Source organism: Hordeum vulgare, chromosome 4H (genome assembly GCF_904849725.1).
Source record: "Hordeum vulgare subsp. vulgare chromosome 4H, MorexV3_pseudomolecules_assembly, whole genome shotgun sequence".
NCBI lineage: Eukaryota > Viridiplantae > Streptophyta > Magnoliopsida > Poales > Poaceae > Hordeum > Hordeum vulgare.
Window position 1 is genome coordinate 112,682,092 of NC_058521.1, and position 22,976 is coordinate 112,705,067.

Consider the following 22,976-nt stretch of genomic DNA (forward strand, 5'->3'; position numbering starts at 1 on the left):
AATAAAGCAGTTGTTGAAGATGCTTTTACTGAAATTTTTTGTCCAAAATGCTCTAAAACATTCTAAACTCCTGCATAGAAGAAACGAAACCTGCTTAGATACTTTGTAAGGGTGGTAAATATTTCCAACTTCAACCAAGTAGAAAATTGTATCTATCATGTGTCTAGATGGTCTACAAATGTGAATGTAATTTTTATTATTTTTTATGTTCGTTGTATTAGTATGATTGAATATGAATAGATGGAAGTATTTCCGAATAAAAATATAATTTTACCAGACGGGACGGAACAGCAAGCATGAGAGCAAATCAATCCATAAATAACAAAAGAAAAAGAGGCAAAAATGGGCCGGGAGCAAGAAAAAGAAGAGCACGAGCAGCGTCTGACGCAGCGACGCTTTATCCGGTTTCCCCCTTCTTCTCTCCCCGCCGACCAAACCAAGAAGAAGAAAGGGGGAAAAATCGAAGGAAATTAAACAATCCGAGAGGAGAAGCTAGGGTTTTCGCCATGGCCACCGCCCACCTCGAGCTCCTCCACCCCTCCCCCATTCCCAATCTCTCCTAGAGCAAGGCGGATCCCCTCCCCCCGCGCATCTCGCATCCGCGCGAAAGCGCCGCCTTTCCCTCCCTTTCCGCCCGCTCCTTCCCCTCCGCCCGAGGGTTTCCTTTCCCTTTCCCTTTCCCTCAAAGCCGCCGCATCGCATCGCGTCGCTGACGGAATTAGCAAGCAACCCGCGCGCCGGTCTATCATCATCAGGTAGGCGCTGGCGATCGAGCTCCGGCCGAGGGCTTTGGCGGCGGCGGTCGGATAATGTGTATACTGTGCGCCGTGCAACGGTGGTCGCGGCGCGTCGCCACCATGCTGCCGTGGCTCGTCCTCCCGCTCATCCTCCTCTGGGCGCTCTCCCAGCTCCTGCCCACAGCCTACCGCTTCGAGGTCACCTCTCCGCGCCTCGCCTGTGTCTCCGTCCTCCTCCTCACCCTCTTCTGGTACGAGATTCTTCTCCCACGCCTCTCGCTCTGGCGCGCACGCCGCTCCGCGCGCCTTCGCGAGGAGCGCCGTGCCCACGCTCTCGAGCTCCAGAAGCTCCGCAAGACCGCCACACGCCGCTGCCGCAACTGCAACAACCCATATAGGGACCAGAACCCTGGAGGTGGCAAGTTCATGTGCTCTTACTGTGGCCACGTATCCAAGCGGCCTGTGCTTGACCTTGGCCCTGCAGGGAAGGTCCCAGCTGGTTGGCCTTGCAGTCAGGATTGGGCCAATGCTGTTGGTGACCCAGGTTACTGGCTTGACCTGCGCTGCTCCGCCGATAATTCATACTCAGGGTTCTCATGGCGGCTCTTCTCGTGCTTTTACGTGAGCATGGCATGGTTCTGGAAGAAGGTGTTCAGGTTTGGCTCATCAGGGGACAGTGGTGTCTTGGGCCGGGATGGCAAAATGTTGACAAAAGGAGGAGATAATGGAGGGAAGGCTGAGGAGAGCAGAGTGGACAAGGCAAAAAGGAAGGCTGAAGAGAAGAGGTTGGCAAGGCTAGAGAGGGAAATGCTGGAGGAGGAGGAAAAGAAGCAGCGGGAAGAGATGGCAAAACTAGTAGAGGAGCGTAGAAGGCTGAGGGATGAGAAAGCAGAGGCTGAGGAACGATCCAAAGGCGCTACCCCTGTCGGGGAGAAGGATGCTAGGAAGGAAGCAGAACGCAAGCGTCAGGAGAGAAGGAGGAAGGAAGACAAGGGATCAAGCAAGAGTAACTCAGATTGCGAGGATATTGAGAGAAGAGCAAGCAGAGAGGGCGAGTGGAAGCGGGACTTCGATAGAAGGAATGAGCCAGACAAGCGGGATTCAGTTAGAGTTGGGGCAGATGGATATAAGCCTCATAACTTTGAAGCTAACGTTCAGGGTAGTAAGGTAGTACCGAGCAAGGCAAAATATTTTGGCCGTGTGACTGGAGGTTTGTTATCTTCTTCCAGAGGTTTCAGCGGTGGTTCCCTTTTTGGTAGAAGTGCTCAGGCCCCTGCTCCTCAAGCTAACAACAAGGTGACCAAACCACTTGTTACTGCAACTGACCAGAGTAATACAGTTAAAAGAGATGCCCAGTCTGCAGCTGCACAAGCAATGGCCAAATCTGCTACAACTGGAGAAACTAGAAATATGTGGACTAATTCTCATCAACCTGTAAGTAGCAAGGGCATGTTTATATTACTGTACACTGTTATGATATACCGAATAGCATATGGTGTTTACATCCATTTGCTATCTTAGACCTAAATCGTTTGTATTATGCTATATGCAGGTTAGTCCAAATATGCAGGCACATCCTACAGGTCTTAAAAAGTCATGGCATCAGCTGTTTAGTCGCTCAACATCAGTTTCTCCTTGTCCTGATGTTACTGCTGCAGCTCGTGAAAAGAAGGGACAACCAGAACTAAATGGAGCACAGATAAGCAGTGCCCAAAATTTTCTGGCTCAGTATCCTCCTCTGGACAGCAACACAAGGTTAAGCCAGTCATTGCATTTTACAGGCTTTTCACTGGTAAATGGAGCACCTGCGAACACACCGCCATCTCATTTTCCAGCTGGGCACACACCCTTCTATGCTGAGGCAGAAACAGCAGTATTGGAAGAACTGGAGAGGTTTGAGGACCCGTGCTATGATCCAGATGCGATTGCATTGCTTGGGCCAGTTTCAGAATCCCTAGATAACTTCCCTCCAGACTGGGATAATAGGTTTACCTTGAGTGGTGTCACGAAGGAACCACATGTTAAGCCGTCACCAATTGAGTCTCCCCTGTCAAGATCACGGACTGTTGAAGAAAAGCCTATAAAACCATCACAGTTTTCTATTTCCAGAGGGCCTGATGGTTCCATGACACCTGAGGCTACCGATGAGCAAGGCACATGGCAAATGTGGAGCACACCATTGGTTCAGGACACTTTAGGCCTGCGAGGTCCTCAGACGCAGTGGCTTTTACCAAATAAGGATCAGTTTAACCATGGTGTCAGTAACTTGAATGGTGGAACAAGGAACCCCCTTGGTGCTGGTTTGCATGACAGTGATTTATGGCTGCAGAAATCACCCTTCCAGCAATTGCCTCTTGATACAGAGAGTCTGTTCCTTTCACACAATTTTCCAGAAACTCCTGTTCACAGTGAGTTGGTTTTTGAATCTCCAAACAAAGTGGTCCATGCACACCCCTTTGGGTCACCTGGTCCTGGTCATCCTTGGTGCAAGTAAGTCCTTCCCATTGTTCTCTTTAATTCTCTTCTGTCGCATTAAGGTCTTGTGTCATTATCGGTCATTTGACAGTGATTTGTTTTGTTATTAGCTTGATGGTCTGGTTCACTACTGAGTATAGCTTTATGTATCAGTAGTTCAGTACATATAAGAACCAAAGTGCTGAAAACTCATATGATATTGATACTCTCATATGGACATTTACAGAGTTCAAAGTTCATACATATATGCACGTGTTTGTGTGTGTAACTGTTGCAGTTTATTTTGTAGTTTTCAACCCAGACATTTTTGTTATATTTACTGAACGGATAGATAACCAAGGCAACTAGAAGTAAAAGGCATTGTTCGCTATGCAGTGCAACCAAGTCTGAGTGTCATCTTGTGTTGTGAAAAATATGTGGAAGACCCTTTGGTCTCTGAACTATAGTATAAGCACCAGTAAATTTTACACTTCGGGTGAGATTTTGTATAAATCTTGTGCATGGGAAATAATGAAATATGTTATTTTACAGATATTCAGTGCCTTTTCTTGTGTGATGAATCAATCATGCAATTCAATTGGTTAGCTGGGTTTCTAGTAGGAAAATAGAATTTACAGGAGTTGATTTCATGTTGGTCAGTCTATTTGCCTTAGTTGAATCCCGGGTTAAGGGGGTTAGACGGCTTTTAACCTGGATTAACTTGACCCTCTGTAGCCCCATGGTGTTTGGCAGGTTAGGCCCTGGTCCAACTCTCAAGTCTTAACCCCGAACATGACATAACAGATTATATGTACTTGTTAGTCGAGACTACGTTTCAAATTTATCGTAGATCATAAATGTTATTTCCATTTATTTGAAGAAACTTAGCAGTAATTTTGTTTTCAGCATAGTAGGCTAGTAGCACCAACTGTAAAAATAATAATACTATTTCTTAAGTGCCTGCCAGCCATTAAGTCTTTGTACTTCGAATAAAGGGGGTTAAACGGCTTTTGACCTGGATTAACTTGACCCTCTGTAACCCCAGGGTGTTTGGCAGCTTAGGCCCTAGTCCAACTCTTAAATCTTAACCCCGAATATGACACAACATATTATATTTACTTGTTAGTCAAGACTACGTTTCAAATCTATCGTAGATCATAAATATTATTTCCATTTATTTGAAGAAACGTAGCAGTAATTCTGTTTCCAGCGCGGTAGGCTAGCACAACAACAAGTTGGGGTAGGCTAGAGGTGAAACCCATAAGATCTCGAAACCAACTCATAGTTCTGGCACATGGATGACAAGCATCCACGCACCCGTGTCCATGACTAGTTCTTTGGTGATACTCCGGTCCTTCAGGTCTCTCTTTACGGACTCCTCCCGTGTGAAGTTCGGTCTACCCAGACCTCTGTTGACATTATCAGCACGCTTTAGCCGTCCCCTATGCACTCGAGCTTCTGGAGGCCTACGCTGAATATGCCCAAACCATCTTAGACGATCTTGGACAAGCTTCTCTTCAATCAGTGCTACCCCAACTCTATCTCGTATATCATCATTCCGGACTCGTCCTTACTAGTTCCTTGTGTGGCCACACATCCATCTCAGCATGCGCATCTCCGCCACACCTAACCGTTGAACATGTCGTCTTTTAGTCGGCCAACGCTCAGCGCATACAACATTGCGGGTCGACTCGCTGTCCTATAGAACTTGCTTTTTAGCTTTTGTGGCACTCTCTTGTGACACAGAATGCCAGAAGCTTGGCGCCACTTCATCCATCCAGCTTTGGTTCGATGGTTCACATCTTCACAGTATCCCCATCCTTTTGCAGCATTGACCCCAAATATCGAAAGGTGTCCTTCCGAGGCAACACCTGTCCATCAAGGCTAACCTCCTCGTCCTTGTGCCTAGTAGTATTGAAACTGCACCTCAGGTACTCGGTTTTAGTTCTACCAAGTCTAAAACTTTTTGATTCCAAGGTTTGTCTCCATAGCTCGAACCTCCTGTTGACCCCCGTCTGACTATCATCAACTAGCACCACATCATCCGCAAAGAGCATACACAATAGGATATCTCCTTGTATATCCCTTGTGATCTCATCCATCACCAAAGCAAAAAAGATAAGGGCCCAAAGTTGACCCTTAGTGCACTCATATTTTAATCGGGAAATCATCAGTGTTGCCATCACTTATTCGAACACTTGTCACAACATTATCGTATATGCCCTTGATGAGGGTAATGTACTTTGTTGGGACTTTGTGTTTCCCAAGGCCCACCGCATGACATTCTATGGTATCTTATCATAGGCCTTTTCCAAGTCAATGAACATCATATGCAGGTCCTTCTTTTGCTCCCAGTATCTCTCCATAAGTTGTCATACCAAGAAAATGGCTTTCATGGTCGACCTCACAGGCATGAAACCAAACTGATTTTTGGTCACACTTGTGATTCTTCTTAAGCGGTGCTCAATGAGTCTCTCCCATTATTCCACGGTAATTAGTACAACTATGAACATCCCCTTCTTGAAAATTGGTACTACTATACTCCGTCTCCATTCTTTCTGGCATCTTGTTTGTCCAAAAAATGAGATTGAAAAGCTTAGTTAGCCATACTATCGTTATATCTCCGAAGCCTCTCCACACCTCAATGGGGATACAATCAGGGTCCATCGCCTTGTCGCCGCACAAAACGCCTGTTGGTGTCATCAAAGGAGTCGTTTAGTTCAATGGTAGAGCTCCCATTCTCCCCATTGAACAACTTGTCGGAGTACTCCATCCATCTATGCTTAATCTCCTTTTCCTTCACCAGGAACTGCTCCATCCTTGATGCATTTGACTTGGTCAACATCCCTCGTCTTCCTCTCTCGGATCTTGGCCACCTTATAGATGTCCCTTTCGCCTTCCTTCCTGTCTAACCGTTGGTAGAGGTTCTCATATGCACGACCCCTTGCTTCACTCAGAGCTCACTTTGCGACCTTCTTTGCCATCCTGTACATCTCTATGTCGTTTGCACTCATATCCAGGTATAGACAGGTATAGGCATCTGAAGTAGTCTTTCTTCTCCTTTATAGCCTTCTAGGCATCATCATTCCACCACCAAGGTATCCTTACCTTCACTTCTACTTTGCTTGGACACTCCAAACTCCTTTGAGGCCACCTTACAAATGCAGGTCGCCATCTTCATCCACATATTGTCTGCATCACCTCCTTCCTTCCAAGGGTCCTCCTTAATGACCCTCTCCTTGAACGCATGAGCCACCTCCTCCTTGAGCTTCTACCACTTTGTTCTAGCGACTTTGGCACGCTTATCCTGCTGGAAACGAATCCGAAAGTGGAAGTCAGTCACCACAAGTTTATGCTGAGGGACAACACTCCCGACTCCCTTCGGGTGTCACCTTACAATCTAGGCACGCATGCTAGTCTTCTCTTCTCGAGAGGATGAAATCAATCTGGCTAGAGTGTTGACCACTACTAAAAGTCACTAGATGTGATTCTCTCTTCTTAAAGAGGGTGTTAGCTATGATCATGTCGTAGGCTAGAGCAAAGCTTAAGACATCTTCTCCTTCTTGATGCCATAGCCAAAGCCCCTATGCATCCTTCAAAACCTGTGTCAGATGTACCCATGTGGCCATTGAGGTCTCCTCCTATGAAGAGCTTCTTGCCAGTCGGTACACTCCTAACCATGTCTTCCAAGCCTTCCTAGAACTCCCTCTTGGTGTTCCCATTGTGGCCTACTTGCAGGGCATTCACGCTGATAACATTGAGAACTAAAGTCCCCAACTACCAGCTTGACTAGGATAATCCAGTCCCCATCTCTCTTGACGTTTACCACTCCATACTTGAGGCTCTTGTTGATCAAGATCCCTACCACAGCTTGAAGCCGGTAGCACAAACTGTAAAAATATTTATACTATTTCTGAAGTGCCTGCGAGCCATTAAGTCTTTGTACTTCAAATGAAAAGTTGTGGGGTGGAGTGGATAGATGATGTTTGGTTACTGTGCCTAGTGGAATGATTCGGTGTCTTTTGACTTCAAACTTCAGCATGTGCATTTCTGTGTCTTGCACGGCTGTTTTGTTTGCTGGCTTGTTGCAAGTAATTATACAAAAAAAAGTTGTGTTTGATAATTCTTCTGTTGCAAGACTTAAGGCGTATTTTGACTACCAGCTTTGACGAAGAATTAATCCAGTATATATGCTGTTCTGGATATTACTAGATTCAACCATCAAAGAACTTTTTTATAATTGTGATTTAAGCACTAACAAGGGATTCTACAAGAAATTTGTGGTTGGAACTCATTTTTGGACAGTCAAAACATGCCATAAATTTTGCAAAAGGATCTGGTATCACGTAGTTTAGGTTTACTTTACCGGCATACCTCATGTAAGGATTACATGTTCCTTACATACAAGGGATCATGACAGCATGCTCGCTTTAGAAGTTAGGACATGTCAGTAGTTCATATGAAAGTGGGTATCGACTAAATGAACTGAGCCATTCATTTGCTTTATATTGTACACTGTCACAACTTTTGAACCTTTGAATGGATGGCTTGAGGATTGTTGTTTATATTTCATTGTGGATTTATTCCGTGACTTTCTAATTGATAGTTCGATAGCATATAGCTTTTGACATTCTGGACATCTTAGGTTTCTTATACATGGTATTCACTAGCGGTAGTAAGTTACCTTCTTACCTGTTGGCCTTGTTGTGAGTGAGGCATCTTTAAACTTGATATCTAGTCTTGTTTCCCCGCTTGCATTGGTGAGTTTGTGGAGGTGACTCCTAGAATCACAAAATGAGTATATTCTTAGCTTAACTAGATCAATTGGGTCATGCTGGTGTACTTGGTAGGGATGGTCCGACTGGAAACAACTTGTCTAAACAGACTTGGTTCCATTCTCGAGTTTTTTGGCCAACGACAACTCTAATTGGCGAAGCTAGCTTTTATACCCGTGTGTATGGCTGGTATTAAGAACTGATTATGGATATCAGTTCAGAATCCTTGGCAATCTGTAGTTATCTTCCATGTTAAACTAGTTTCTGTGTGCAAACTTTTCAGCTCAGATTTTCGGGGCAGAAAATCATCATTTTGTTCATCTGGTTTTCCTTTGTTGAAAATTTCTCCATTTTTTTACCGTGTTGGTTTTCTGGAGGTCAGAGTAGCAGTGCTGTTGAGTTGGTACAGAGGTGGATAATGGCATCCCTCTGGGAACATAACAGTCTGAAATAGCGTTGTGCCATTTGAGTGTGACAACGAACACATTTATTTTTTTTTCATTTTTTTATATTTGTAAAATACATTTTTAACACGCAGGAGCATATGCTCCCTAGAGCCAAATTGAATATCCGTATTTCTAGGGTATATATTGATTTGTGCTTATTGGATTCAGATATGTAGCAACTTAGCTTGGACAAGTATCTTGTGTTTTGATTTTGAGCCCGTACAGCAATATTCACTATGGCGAGAGTTGCAGTTATAGAAACCATCAATATATTTACTAGGTGCCTGGTGGAGGTTGTCTGCATTGACCAGGTTACATACAGGGGCTTATGTTTGTGAGAGCCTGGCTTAATAGGAATGATAGACTACTCATATCAACAAGGAATTCCTTTTTTTCCGAGAGCCCACTCGAAAAGAACTCCAAAGTTAAGCATGCTTGGTTTGGAGAATTCTAGGATGGGTGACCAATGGGGAAGTTGGTCTCGGGTGCGCATGAGTGAGGACAAAGTGCGCAGGAAAGACTAGTGGTGGTTTGTGGGGTCAGTCTAGATCCCGCCAAGCAGGGCGTTACAATTGATATCAAAGCCGACCCTTGCTGTTACACGGGCATGCACGTGCATGTGGCGCATGGCGCGTGTGGCCCGTCGTGGCACACGGCATGGCACATGTGCCGGACTGCACGTGCATACGTGTGCCAAGAGGGAACGTTCCTGATGGACCGACGAGGACGCCGGTTCCTTTGAGTGGGGGTGTATGTGAGAGCCTGGCTTAATAGGAATGATAGACTACTCATATCATCAAGGAATTCTCTTTTTTGGGAGCCCACTCGAAAAGAACTCCAAAGTTAAGGGTGCTTGGCTTGGAGCAATTCTAGGATCGGTGACCGACCAGGAAGTTGGTCCCGGGTGCGCACGAGTGAGGACAAAGTGCGCAGGAAAGACTAGTGTTGGTTTGTGGGGTCAGTTTAGATTCCGCCAGGCTTAATCATTTACCATCAGTTTACAGTACCTTGAGATTAGTCATTTTCTTAACTGTGATCTGTTCATCTAAGTGTGTTCTGTTCATCATTTGAATGCAAGCCTGTTGGTCGTGTGGTAGATAATGTTCACTTTGATCCTCGTAAGCACTCAAATGCCGAGAAAATTATCTTTATCTACTATTCCCTCCATCACAAAATAAGTGCGTCTGCTTTAGTACTAAATTTATACTAACTTAGTACTAAGTTTGCGACACTTATTTTTGGATTTTTGGACAGAGGGAGTAGTAAAAATCATTAAGGCCATTTAGTCTTATGTGGACTGTTTGCCTGTTTGGTCGGGTTAGGAGTGTTATGATGCTTGTTTATAAAATGGAAACTCATGCCTTGTCATGACTAACTAATGCAGGTCGGAAGTGGTGCTGAATGAATCTCAGGGAGCAAATCAAATCCACTCACCAACTGGAGCGCATGCTGGTTTATTTCCAACAAATCCTGATATGCAGTCAGTTTGGTCCTTCGATCAAAAAAGGGACAGCATGGAACGTACAAAATGATATTGCCTGAGCCAAGGGCTCCCTTCCCTTCCCTTTTGCCTCCCACCTTCTAGTTTAGGGAGTTGAGGAGATATGTTGGACCAGACTGTATTCCCTTGCGCCAAAACGAATCATAGTCATTTTATTTAGTGATATCCTCACATGTTATGTTGCGCTCACCTCATGTTTTAGTGTGGCGTGGTATCCCTTGTCGATTTAATGCATTTTGTGGTGCGTTGATAACGGGCATTGCATCGCCGGCCCATCTGATTCGCCCTTACCCCACATGCCTGCTAGCTGGAGCTGCTGGCACTATCTGCTTCGGTGCATCTTATCCAGGAATTTCTGTTTAGCTTCATTTTATCTTCATCTCGGTGATGGAAGATGGTCCTGCAAATTTTGTTTAATCTGCATGCATCTAGCTTATTTAAGATTTATATCAGAGGTGTTCTAAAATTTGCAGTTATACCCAGGATAATTTAGACGACAACAATAAAGCCTGTTTTTGCACAGTGAAGCAAACACCGAGTCTAGTGCAAGTCCATATGTGCTAAAGGCCTTTCGGCTCGCAATATAAAAGAAAAACTAACTACTGCCTTCGTAAAAGAAATATAAAAGCATTTAGTATGTAAACGCTCTTATATCAGAAATGCATTTCGGCTCTATGCTCCCGGGGCCAAAAAAAAATTGACTTGAAAAAAAAAATCAAAACAAAATTTATTTGTGTACTTAGTCACATTCAAATGCTACTTGCAAATTTTGAGGTAAAAAGGTTAAACATTTTGACTTGTGCAAATAAAAATTTGAACACCAAAAGTTATCCTAAATTTGTTTTTTTTTTCCTGATGAAACACCGATGCTCGTTATCGCATGAAAATTATCATGCATGTTTGCAACACTAATACAATCATCTACAAAAGAATTCAGATATTCTTAAAACATTTAATATTATTTTTGGCGTTATTGTTCATCCGGGTGCAAATGCATCCGGAGCCAAAACACCTCTATTTTTACACAGGGAGTATTAGATAGTGTAGTTGCACTATTCGGTGAAGCTGAGCGTGCACATGTGAGCGGTTGGATGCGGTTTGATCTGAACACACATGGCATGTGCGTGAGAGGGGCCCAACAGTAAATTTGGGCGAAACCACCCCACTTTCGCCTACCTTGTTCAAACCCATTTTTGAAACCCTTGTCGCTCTCCCTCTCTTTGCAGACAAATTGTTTGCGGTTTTCGCCCCCTGTCATTCTTGATGGCTTGCACTTCGATTCAAGTGTGGGTTTGTCAGAGATTCATCGATCCGCGAAATCGTTTGCGGGCGAGTGTCGTAGGCGATAGGTGGAGGTAATCCCCGTCCTTTCCATGCTATTTGTTTCCATGTGGAGCTAGGGTTTAGGTTGTGTTGATGGGTTGGCTTGGATGGTTTGAGTTGGCGCGTGTATGCAGCGGAGCATGGGGATGCCCATGGCACACCCTTGTTCATTTCTGTTGGACGGGTGTGGGGTGGCATGAATAGGACGAAAGTGAAGGGGAGAGGTAGTGGTGGCGGGGTGGTATAGTTCGTCACACGGACCAAATTTGTTCTGTGAAGGATTTTTTTTGGGGGGGGGGGTTGCTTGGAATAAGTATAATAGTTGCTTGGATCTTTTTGGATTTCACATGGACAATAACATAGAAACATGTCTGTAGTTGTTGCTTGCTCCTACATGAATTGTTGAGATTCTCTAAAGTGTAAGGGGGAAGTAGCTCGATAGCATAGAATCAATTTTCATCAATCCAGTTGGAGTCCCTAAATAACAAAGTGAACAACAACTGCACACAAAACACAAAACACACTCATCCCCAACACGGCGCAAGGGTTGTCAAGCCACTTGTCTTGCTAGTTACAAGATTGAACTACAACTCGTGGAGATAGTTGACAGCAATGTAACACGGTGATAACCCACAAGTATATGGGATCACGATAGTTTTTGAGGGTAGAGTATTCAACCCAAATTTATAGATTTGACACAAGGGGAGCCAAACAATATTTGCAGGTATTAGCAGCTGAATTGTCAATTCAACCACACCTGGAGATTTAGTATCTGCAACACAGTGATCAGTAGCACAATAATATGATAGTTTTAATAGCAGTAGTAACAGTAGCAACAGTAATAATGACATTGATAGCAGTTTTGTATCAGTTGTAACAGTAGTAACTTAGCAAGCACAATATGTGGAAAACTCGTAGGCATCGGATCAATGATATTGCTGGATAATATTCATCATATAACACTCACAACATAGGGCGACACAGAACTAGCTCCCGTTCATCGATGTAATGTAGGCATGTATTCCGTAAATAGTAATACGTGCTTATGAAAAGAACTTGCATGACATATTTTGTCCTACCTTCCCGTGGCAGCGGGGTCCATAAGGAAACTAAGGGATATTAAGGCCTCTTTTTAATAGAGAAACAGAACAAAACATTAACACATAATGAATACATGAACTCCTCATACTATGGTAATCACCGGGAAGAATCCCAATTATTGTCACTTTGAGGTATGCGGATCCTAACACGTAGTAGGTGCATATAACTTGCTAGATCGTATCAGGAACATAGATATAATGGTGAAAGCATAAACAGTTCAGATCTGAAACCATGGCACTCGAGCCCTAGTGACAAGCATTAAGCATAGCAAAGTCATAGCAACATCAATCTCCGAACATAGTGGATACTAGGGATCAAGCCCTAACAAAACTAACTCGATTACATGATGAATCTCATCCAGCTCTTCACCGACCAGCCAGCCTACGAAGGGATTACTCACACCCGATGGAGAGCATCATGGAATTGGCAATGGAGGAGGGTTGGTGATGACGAAGACCGAAGATTCCCCTCTCAATAGCCCCAAACGGACTCCAAATTAGGCCTCCTGATGAAGAACATGAGGTGGCGGCGGCTCCATATCGTGAAACGCGATGAAACTTTCTCTCTGATTTCTTCTCCGAAAATAGGATTTTATAGCGCTGTAATTAGGGTCAATGGAGCCCCATGGGCCCCACTAGGCCGTGCCAAGGGCTGGCACACCCTGATGTCTAGTGGGCGCATATGCCCCCCCTCTGGTGGGTCTTGGTTCTAGTATTTTTCATTTATTTCAGTAAAAATCTTCAAAAAGTTTCGTTCCATTCCGAGAACTTCTATTTCTGCACAAAAATAACACCATGGTAGTTCTGCTGAAAACAACACGAGTCCGGGTTAGTTTCATTCAAATCATGCAAATTAGAATCCAAAACAAGAGCAAAAGCGTTAGGAAAAGTAGATACAATGGAGACTTATCAACACCCCCAAGCTTAACCCATTGCTTGTCCTCAAGCAATTCAGTTGACAAACTAAAAGCGATAAATATTTTTTTTATGAATTCTTTTGTTCTTGTTTACATATACATGCTTAGAGGGCACCCAGGTTTTCATCATAAATCATGAGTAATCATATCAACAATAACCCTTAGAAACTGTATTAGCTCATATCAATGGCATAATCAACTAGCAAGCAATAATAAGATAACTCAAACACCAACACTTTGTCAAAAAAATCATGATATAATATGACAACAATGGTATCTCGCTAGCCCTTTCTAAGACCGCAAAACATAAATGCAGAGCACCTCCAAAGTTCAAGAAGCGACTAGACATTGTAATTCATGGTAAAAGAGATCGAGTCATGCTGCAAACAATGACTAACTAGACACAAAGCATGAGGATGAAAACAATGCTCTCAGGTCTGGTGCTTATTTGAGAAGGTAATGACTCAAAGTAAAAATAAAATAACATGAAAGTAAATAGAAAGTCCCTTCACAAAGGGAAGCAGGGATTTGCAGTGGTGCCAGAGCTCATAGCGAAAATGAGAGATAAACTATTTTGGGAGGTACACCCTTCTTGTCAACGTTACGTGCAAGAGTTATCTATATCTTCCATGCTAAACAAATTAGCGGCAGTTCCCAAGCGGTAAAAGTAAAGGTGTACCCCCCTCCACCAACAAACACACTCCACGGCTAGCTGAATCCACGGGTGTCGTCCATACCAACAACAACAGAGGGGGAGTTTTGTTTAATTATTTGCAATTTATGATTCGGGATTGGAAGTCCCTTTTTATCAGCCCCTCTCATGCAAGGACGAGCGAATAAACACTCATCGTGAGAATAACCCGCTTAGCATGGAAGATAATGATCGCCCTCTGTCGCTCCATGAGCGGTCCAGGCACACAAAACAGAAGTTCATTTGAAATATTAGAGGTGGCACATCTAAATTTACTTGGAACGACAGGGTAATACCGCATATAGGTAGGTATGGTGGACTCATCTGGAATACCTTTGTTTCAAGGATTTTGATGCACAAGCAGTATTCCCGCTTAGTACAGGCGAAGGCTAGCAAATAGGTTGGGAATCGACCAGCTAGAGAGCGAAGACGGTCATGAACATGCTTTATGAATAATTATCATTGCATACTAGCATGAGTCGGATATAAACACCATGAACATAAATATCGTGGAGGTTATGTTGTGCCAAGTCAAGTCACTCGAACATTCAAAGGAGGATACCATATCATCATACTACATCACAACCATTTTAATGCATGTTGACATCCAAGATAAATCATTATCCACTCCGAGCTACTTAAGCATGACATTAACAACTATAATCTCTAATTTTCACCGCAAACATGTTAGGTCATAATATGCTGAATCATGGATACTGGTCTAAACATATTTACAGAAAAAACAAGTTTAGTTCATACCCGCTTCTCTCTGCCACAATCACTTCATCAAGTGTCGTCATCATTGCATTTCACTTGCACGACCAAACGACATGAAAATAATAATAGTGCAAGAGTGTTGTGGACTAAGCTGGAATGTGCAACATTTTATTCAAAAAGGAGAAGACAAAGTAATATGGGCTCTTTATTAGATCAATAACAATGCATATGAGAGCCACTCAATATTTTCATCGTGGTCTTCCCCTTGGGTATAACTCAAAGAAGGGAAAAGAAATTCTGAGAAACACACTAAAATATTTTGGAGTTTTTAGTTTTTCAAGAGGAAAGCAAATTAAAGAAGGAAAAACTAAAACGAGAAAACTATTTACACGGGAAAACTCCCAACAAGTAAAAGAAGAAAATAGAAATATTTTTGGTTTTTCTTTAAATACTACAACTAAATTACGCTAGAAAGAAAAACAAAAAATTAACTGAGTAATATTTTTAGATTTTCTGCAAGTTTTTCAAACACACAAGAAGAAGGCAAGCAAATAAATCTAACAAGGATAACACCATGCAAGAGTGTGAACAGTAACAACTAGAATGTGTAAGAATGAATGTAAAGTTGGTGGAAACATGTACTCCCGGAAGCTTAGGCTTTTGTCCTAGCTTGGTAATCACCACCCGTAGTGGCTTGGGTAATAGTTAGTATGGTAACTCATGGAAGCCCTTGGTGTAGTCTCCATTGTCGTGTTGTATTCCTGCGCCTCCCTCTCATAGACATAATATCTTCCTTTTCCCTGATAATCAAAGAGGGCAGGTGCAAGCGAAATAACATGCACAATAGATTTCTTATTAAACATTAGTTTGTACTTATAATTAGTAGAAGTGGCCTTTATGAACTTGTGGCGCTTCATGGCCTCAAAAATCTAAATATTGAATAGAAAGAATAGGGTCACTAGACCGCGGTGACACGCCACACTTCTTAGCTAAACGGGAGGCATAAATTCCGCCATAAAAATGCCATTGTTAGAATTGCGTTGCAATGTGCGTGCTACGATAGATCCAAGATTATAGCATTTAATTCCGGTTAACGCAGTATGCATGAGACTCAAGTCCGGGGCACATAAGGTACTGCAATCTTACTTGCCCACTATTCATTTTCCATTAAAGAGTGCTAGATAACGTATTTAAGGAAAACATATACTCTTTATTCTACCTTGAGTTACTCCCCTATCTTCACTAAAGCAAAGACTAGTTAAAAATGCATCATATTGACATGTTGGTGGTCCGTCTAGCGAACCCCAACATGGAATTTTACATGCATTAGAGAAATCATCTAGAGACATAGTGAAGGCATTTTCGCAGAGGTTAAAGGAGACTCTGAATTCTCGAGGATAAAATTTAAATCCCTTAGTGAAAGTTTATGTAAGATGATAATGTTGTGTGCACTTATGTGTGATGAAGGATGCGAGCTCAGTATTATGAATGTGTTGCTCAAATTCTTCTTTAATGCCCGCACCCAACATGAAGTCATCACTTGGCAAAAGGCAAGCTTTGGCATGGGCTTCTCGCACCAAACTTTTACTTGGATCAGCATAAGACTGTTGTATGAGAGTCTCACTAGATGATGCCTCCGAGGACTTCCTGCTCGAAGAAATCCTCTTGAACCATCTCATTTCTCCTACATATAAATTTCTGAAATTTTTTGGGTCAAAAATTGAAGTTGACAAAGCTTTACAAGAATAATAGCAACTACTCATAGGAGTGCCTAGAGCCCAAAACAAGCATTCAAACTACTTGGAAATTCAAGAATTCAACATGAAAGCTCATCTACAGCAGCACCTAGAGTAGCTAATTACTTCTAAGATAAACCACCTAAGCAAAAACTAATTGGAGGAGTGGGGGAGTTACATATCAAGGATCAATCCCCCAAAATAGTTTCAAAAACAGAGTTTCGAGCAAAGAGATCAAAATCGACGGGTTTGAGAACAAGAACATGAGTGAGAGATACAAGGATTTTTTTTTCGTCGAGGTAGGTGATGAAGTGAGCTGAAGGAATAAGTCACGGGACCCCCGAGGGGGCCACTAGACACCTGGTTGTGCCTGGTGGGAGTGGCGCACCCTGGTGTCTAGTGGTCACCTCGGACACCCCGTGCAGTGTTTTTAGTGTGAGATACTCTCAAATATTCAGAAAAAAACTTGTGAAAATTTCAGGTCATTTGGAGAACTTTTATTTTGGTCACTTTTTTATTGCATGGAAAAAATAGAAAAGAGGATAATCATGACTTTTTATTGTATTAAAATTAAAAAAACTGGGAAAGTAAGATGGATACATAGATTTGTGCCTACTGAATTCATTGACCTCATGCTTCTTGAAAATGATTCATTAACAAGGTTGATCAAGTCTTGTTAACAACCACTTCCACTTAGCATGATCCCGAAGAATTTTCGTAAAACACTAAGTTACCTCAATGAGGATGTGCATATCCCCAACAATAAGTACCTCATATTTATTTTTGCCAGTAGGTAAAGGTAGTTGAAAACTTTCATTAGTGGTAGTCGGAGATTTTTCAATAACATTAACACCATTCACTTGAAATTGCTTTCTTAGAAAATGCACTATATGTACTTTACCATTGACATGAAAAGTGACCTTGCTTTTGTTGCAATCAATAACAGCCCGTGCAGTATTCAAGAAAGGTCTACCAAGGTTAATTGACATATTGTAATCCTCGGGCATATCGAGTATAACAAAGTATTACAAGATAGTAACATTTGCAACAACAACGGGTACATCCTCACAAATACCGATAGGTATGGCAGTTGATTTGCCAGCCATTTGCAATGAAATTTCAATAGGTGCGAGTTTATTCAAGTCAAGTATTTTATATAAAGAGAAAGGCATAATACTAACACCAGCTCCTAGATCACATAAAGCAGTTTTCACATAGTTATTTTTTATGGAACATGGTATAGTTGGTATTCCTGGTCTTCTAGTTTTTAGGTACTCCATCCTTAAAAGTATAATTAGCAAGCATGATAGAGATTTCAGCTTCAGGTAATTTTCTTTTATTAGTGACGATGTCTTTCTTGTACTTAGAATAAGGGGCCATCCTTAAAAGATGAGTTAAACGAGTACGCAAAAAGATTGGCCTAAGCATTTCACCAAAAGCGTTCAAATTCTTCATCATCTTTCTTCTTAGTAGGTTTGGGTCGATAAGGCATGGGTTTTTGAACCCATGGCTCTCATTCTCTGCCATGCTTTCTAGCAACAAAATCTCTTTTATCATAATGTTTATTCTTAGGTTGTGGGTTATCAAGATCAACAAGAGGTTCTATGTCAACATCATTATTTGGTTCTTTATCATTGTCATGTTAAGCATCTACATGAGCATCATCATTATCATTTTCATTATCACCAGGTGAATCCTCACTACGAGATTGAGTTTTAGCATCAGAGATAGAGATATCATTAGCATTATCAGAAGGTTTTTCTACTTCAGGTTCACTAGAAGTACGCATGGTCCTATCATTTTTATTTTTCTTTTTATTCCTAGAAGGACTAGGTGCATCAACATTAATTCTTTGTGAATCTTGTTTAGTTCTTTTAGGATGACCTTCTCGATATAGTGGATCTTGAGTCATTGTTCCTCCTCTAGTCATTACTCTAACAACATGATCATTCATATTATTAGTCATTTCATGAAGTATATCACTTAGAGATTTAACAACTTGTTCTAATTAGGTTTGAACCATAGAAGCATGTTTTCCTACACCTCTTACATCATTGGTGATTCTAAATAACAAGTCAATTAAGCGGGCAATCATATCAGCATTTTGTTTCAATTGTTTCATGGCATGGGAGTTGAAATGATCTTGCTTTATAATATAATTATCAAACTCATATAAGAATTGACTAGGATGTTTATTGTAAGGGATGTCACCTTCATCAAACCTTAAAAGAGAATTTACCTCCACCACCTGCGGTGGCGTTTTGAGACCATGGATTTCTTCGATAGGTGGTAAATTCTTAACATCTTCAACTTTTAATGCCCTTTCCCTTCATACATTTCTTTGCCTCTTGCATGGTTTGAAGACTAAGGAATAAGAAACCCCTCTTCTTTGGAGTAGGTTTAGGTGGTGGTTTAGGAAGTGTCCATTCATCACAATTCTTCAATATATTAGTCAATAACTCCTCAGCTTGTTTGACAGTTCGTTCCGTGAAAACACAACCATCACAACTATCTAGGTGGTCCCTAGAAGTATGAGTTAGTCCATTATAAAATATGTCAAGTATTTTATTTTTCTTAAGAGGATGATCAGTCAAAGCATTAAGTAATTGGAGAAGCCTCCCCCAAGCTTGTGGGAGACTCTCTTCTTCAATTTGCACAAAGTTAAATATTTCTTGTAAGGCAGCTTGTTTCTTATGAGCAGGAAAATATTTTTGAGAGAAGTAATAAATCATATCCTGGGGACTACGCACACAAGCTGGAGCAATAGTATTATAAAAAATCTTAGCATCACCCTTTAATGAGAACGAAAAGAATTTGAAACTATAGTAGTAGCGAACTTTCTCATCATTAGTAAATAGGGTGAATATATAATTTAGCTTGGTAAGATGTGCCACAACAGTTTCATTTTCATAGCCATGAAAATGATCAGATTCAACCAAAGTAATTATCTCTAGGTCGATAGAGAATTCATAATCCTTATCGGTAATAAAGATAGGTGAAGTAGCAAACTTAGGATCATATTTCATTCTAGCATTCAAGGATTTTCTTTCAACTTGCATAGTAGTTCCTTAAGATCTTCTCTATCCTCACAAGCAAGAAAGTCTCTAGCAATTTCTTCATCCATAACATAACCTTCAGGTATTTAAGTTCTAGGATAGTCATGTCTAAAAGTATTTCAATATTTTTAGTAGCAAGGACTTCATCAGTTTCGATAGTATCATCAGTTTCAGCATGCTCAATTTCTTTAGCTCTAGCAAGTTGTTCATCAAGAAATCACCTAGTGGCACAACATCATCAAGCAAGGTACTAGCAACATCATAAGCATCATTCATAATAGAGGTTGCATCATCAATAACTTGCCACATATCAGGATTAATAGCATGTGGTGGTGGTGTTGCAAGACTATTCAAAACAGAGCATGGATCAAGTGCAGAGCAAAATGGCAGTTCCTTACCTCCCCTCATCTTAAGAGGGAACACTCTTAGTCCTTGTATCTTTTAGATTGTTCATAGCGATCAATAAATAGATATCTCAAGTGACTCAACAAATATAGCTATGCTTCCCGGCAACAACGCCAAAAAACGTTCTTGATAACCCACTAGTATATGGGATCACGATAGTTTCGAGGGTTGAGTATTCAACCCAAATTTATAGATTTGACACAAGGGGAGCCAAAGAATATTTGCACGTATTAGCATCTGAGTTTTCAATTCAACCACACTTGAAGATTTAGTATCTGCAGCACAGTGATGAGTAGCACATTAATATGATAGTTTTGATAGCAATGGTAATGGTAGCAGTAGTAACGGTAATAGTAGGTGCAGTAATAGTGATAGTGATAGCAGTTTTGTAGCAGTTGTAACAACTTTTGTCCTACCCTCCTATGGTAGCAGGGTCCATAAGGAAACTAAGGGATATTAAGGCCTCCTTTTAATAGAGAACCTGAACAAAGCATTAACACATAATGAATACATGAACTCCTCATACTACGGTAATCACGTGAAAGAATCCCAATTATTGTCACTTTGGGGTATGCAGATCCTAACACGGAGTAGGTGCATATAACTTGCAAGATTGGGTGAGGAACATAGATATAATGGTGAAAGCATAAACGGTTCACATCTGAAATCATCACACTCGGGCCTTAGTGACAAGCATTAAGCTTAGCCAAGTCGTAACTCGATTACATGATGAATCTCATCTAGCTCTTCACCGAGGTTGCGGCGACTTCGTATCGTGAAATGCGATAAAACTTCCTCTCTGATTTTTTTCTTCAAAAATAGGATTTTATAGCGCTGGAATTAGGGTCAGCGGCGCCCCGTGGGCCCCACTAGACACCAGGCCGCGCTAGGGGGGCTAGCGCGCCCTAATGTCTAGTGGGCGCTTGTGGCCTCCCCTATGGTGGGTCTTGGTTCCAGTATTTTTCATTTATTCCAGAAAAAATCTCCAAAAATTTTATTTCCATTCTGGGAACTTTTATTTCTGCACAAAAACAAACACCATGGTAGTTCTGCTGAAAACAACGCCAGTCTGGGTTAGTTTCATTCAAATCATGTAGATTAGAATCCGAAACAAGATGAAAAGCGTTAGGAAAAGTACATACGATGGAGACGTATCAAAAGGAAAAATAGAAGTAGCAATTGTGATGGTGTTTCAGTAAAGGAGAATAGACCCGGGGGTCATAGGTTTACTAGTGACATCTCTCTCTCTCAACAAGCAAGTAGTATGGAAAACAAATTACAGTTAGGCAATGATTAAATTATAATATTTATATTTAGGACTATGATCATTTCTGGTATAATCTCGTATGGTCATTTTGTTCATGATAAGTAAACCATTAACCCAACTACATCTAAATCCAAAATTGCTATCATCTTGAGGTATTAAGTATGCAAGAAAGGGAGCATCACAATAACCAAGATAACATAATATAGATGGTAAAACATCAATCAATATGTCAAGACATCATAGTTTGTCCTTAGTGGCAACAAAACAATACGTGTCTTGGCCCTCATTGTGACCGGGTAATACATCGCAAGATTAGCCAACTAGAAGGCATCACTCCCTCTAAAGGTAAATACATCGAACTTGGCCAAAGAAGATGGATAGATTGTAGAGTATGCAAAGTGATACGTCTTCAATGTATCTATACTTTTTTATTGTTACATGATATTATGTTATCATTTTACAACACTTTTTATGCACTTATATACCAGTTTATATTATTTTTGAGCACTGACCTATTGACCCAGTGTTGAGTGCGAGTTGCTATTTTCTGCGTGTTTTTCCACTTTTGATATTTCAGTACCAAACGAAGCCCAATTGACCTGAAACTTTTTGTAAAATTTTTCTGGGCCAAAACAAGACCGTGGAGCATCGGAAGGAGGCACGGGGGTGCATGAGGCCCCCACAAGCCAACAGGGTGCGGCCTGGGGGCGCCCTGATGGCTTGTGGCCTCCTCGTGGCTCTCTCGACTCCATACTTTGGCCTATAAATTTTCATATACCCTAAAGACTTCGAGAGAGGTCTTGAAAGACTTTTTACACCGCCACAAGTCTCTGTTCCGACAGGAGGCCATCAGAGCTCTGTTCTGGCACTCTACCGGAGGGGGGATCGATCACGGAGGGCTTCTTTATCAACCTTGCTGCCCTCATGATGATGTGTGATTAGTTCACCACAGACCTACGGGTCCATAGCTAGTACCTAGATGGCAATCTCTCTCTTTGATCTTCAATACAATGATCACCGCATCTTCACTTTGATCCATACGATGTAGTTCTTTTGTATGGTGCGTTTGTTGGGATCCGATGAATTGTGGGTTTACGTTTAGATTATTCATGATAATTATTTGAGTCTCCTCTGATATATAATATGATTCTTAAGTGCATGATTATGATAGCTTCATAATTCACTCCGATCTTTTGAAATAGTTTGGCCAACCATATTGATATTTCTTCGATGAGAGAGGTGTGTTGTAGTAGGTTCAACCTGGCGAGTTTCTATATTCCAGTGACAAAAGGGGACAAGTTGCATCTTTGTGTTGCTGCTACTAACGGTAAAACGATGGGGTTTATTCATACTAGTTGAGTTTACTTTGTCTACATCATGTCATCTTACTCCAAGCATAACTTTTTTTGTCACGAACTTAATACGTAGAGAGGCAAGTATAGAAGCACTCTTGAAGTAAAGTAGTAGTAATAGGTGCAGGAAGGAGTCAGACTATTTGTTTATGGACATGATGCCTATATTTACATGATCATTGCCATGAAAATCGCATAACTATCCGCTCTTCTATCAATTGCCCACTAGGAATATGTTTACCCACCGTGTGCTATTTTCATGAGAGAGCCATTAGGGAAAACTATGGCCCTGTGGTCTATTCACAACATATTGCTAAAACCTCCAATACCTTATTGCCATTTATTTGCTTTTATTTTATTTTGCATTTTAAAATTATCTACAATTATCTACACACCTCATTTGCTTGCAAATAACGAGACCAAGGGGATTGACAACCCTCTTGCCCGTGTTGGGTGCAAGTTGTTTGTTCTTTTGTGTGCAGCCGCTGAAGACGTTTGT

At 41.6% G+C, this 22,976-nt stretch overlaps 1 protein-coding gene across 1 annotated transcript; it reads left to right on the forward strand.

The window, feature by feature from the left end:
- The first annotated feature begins 395 nt into the window (after positions 1-395).
- LOC123448058 lies at positions 396-10,102 on the forward strand. Its single transcript, XM_045124829.1, has 3 exons — positions 396-2,171; positions 2,290-3,227; positions 9,797-10,102. Exons 1-3 carry the CDS (start codon positions 810-812, stop codon positions 9,942-9,944), a joined length of 2,448 nt encoding a protein of 815 aa, XP_044980764.1. The 5' UTR covers positions 396-809; the 3' UTR covers positions 9,945-10,102.
- The last annotated feature ends 12,874 nt before the right edge of the window (positions 10,103-22,976 follow it).

What these genes read in the sequence shown, in the direction of transcription:
- LOC123448058 (XM_045124829.1), top strand. Translation starts at nt 810, where the DNA reads ATGTGTATACTGTGCGCCGTGCAACGGTGGTCGCGGCGCGTCGCCACC. An exon ending in GGACTAATTCTCATCAACCT is followed by an intron (nt 2,172 to 2,289) that starts GTAAGTAGCAAG and finishes TGCTATATGCAG; the next exon opens with GTTAGTCCAAATATGCAGGC. An exon ending in CCTGGTCATCCTTGGTGCAA is followed by an intron (nt 3,228 to 9,796) that starts GTAAGTCCTTCC and finishes TAACTAATGCAG; the next exon opens with GTCGGAAGTGGTGCTGAATG.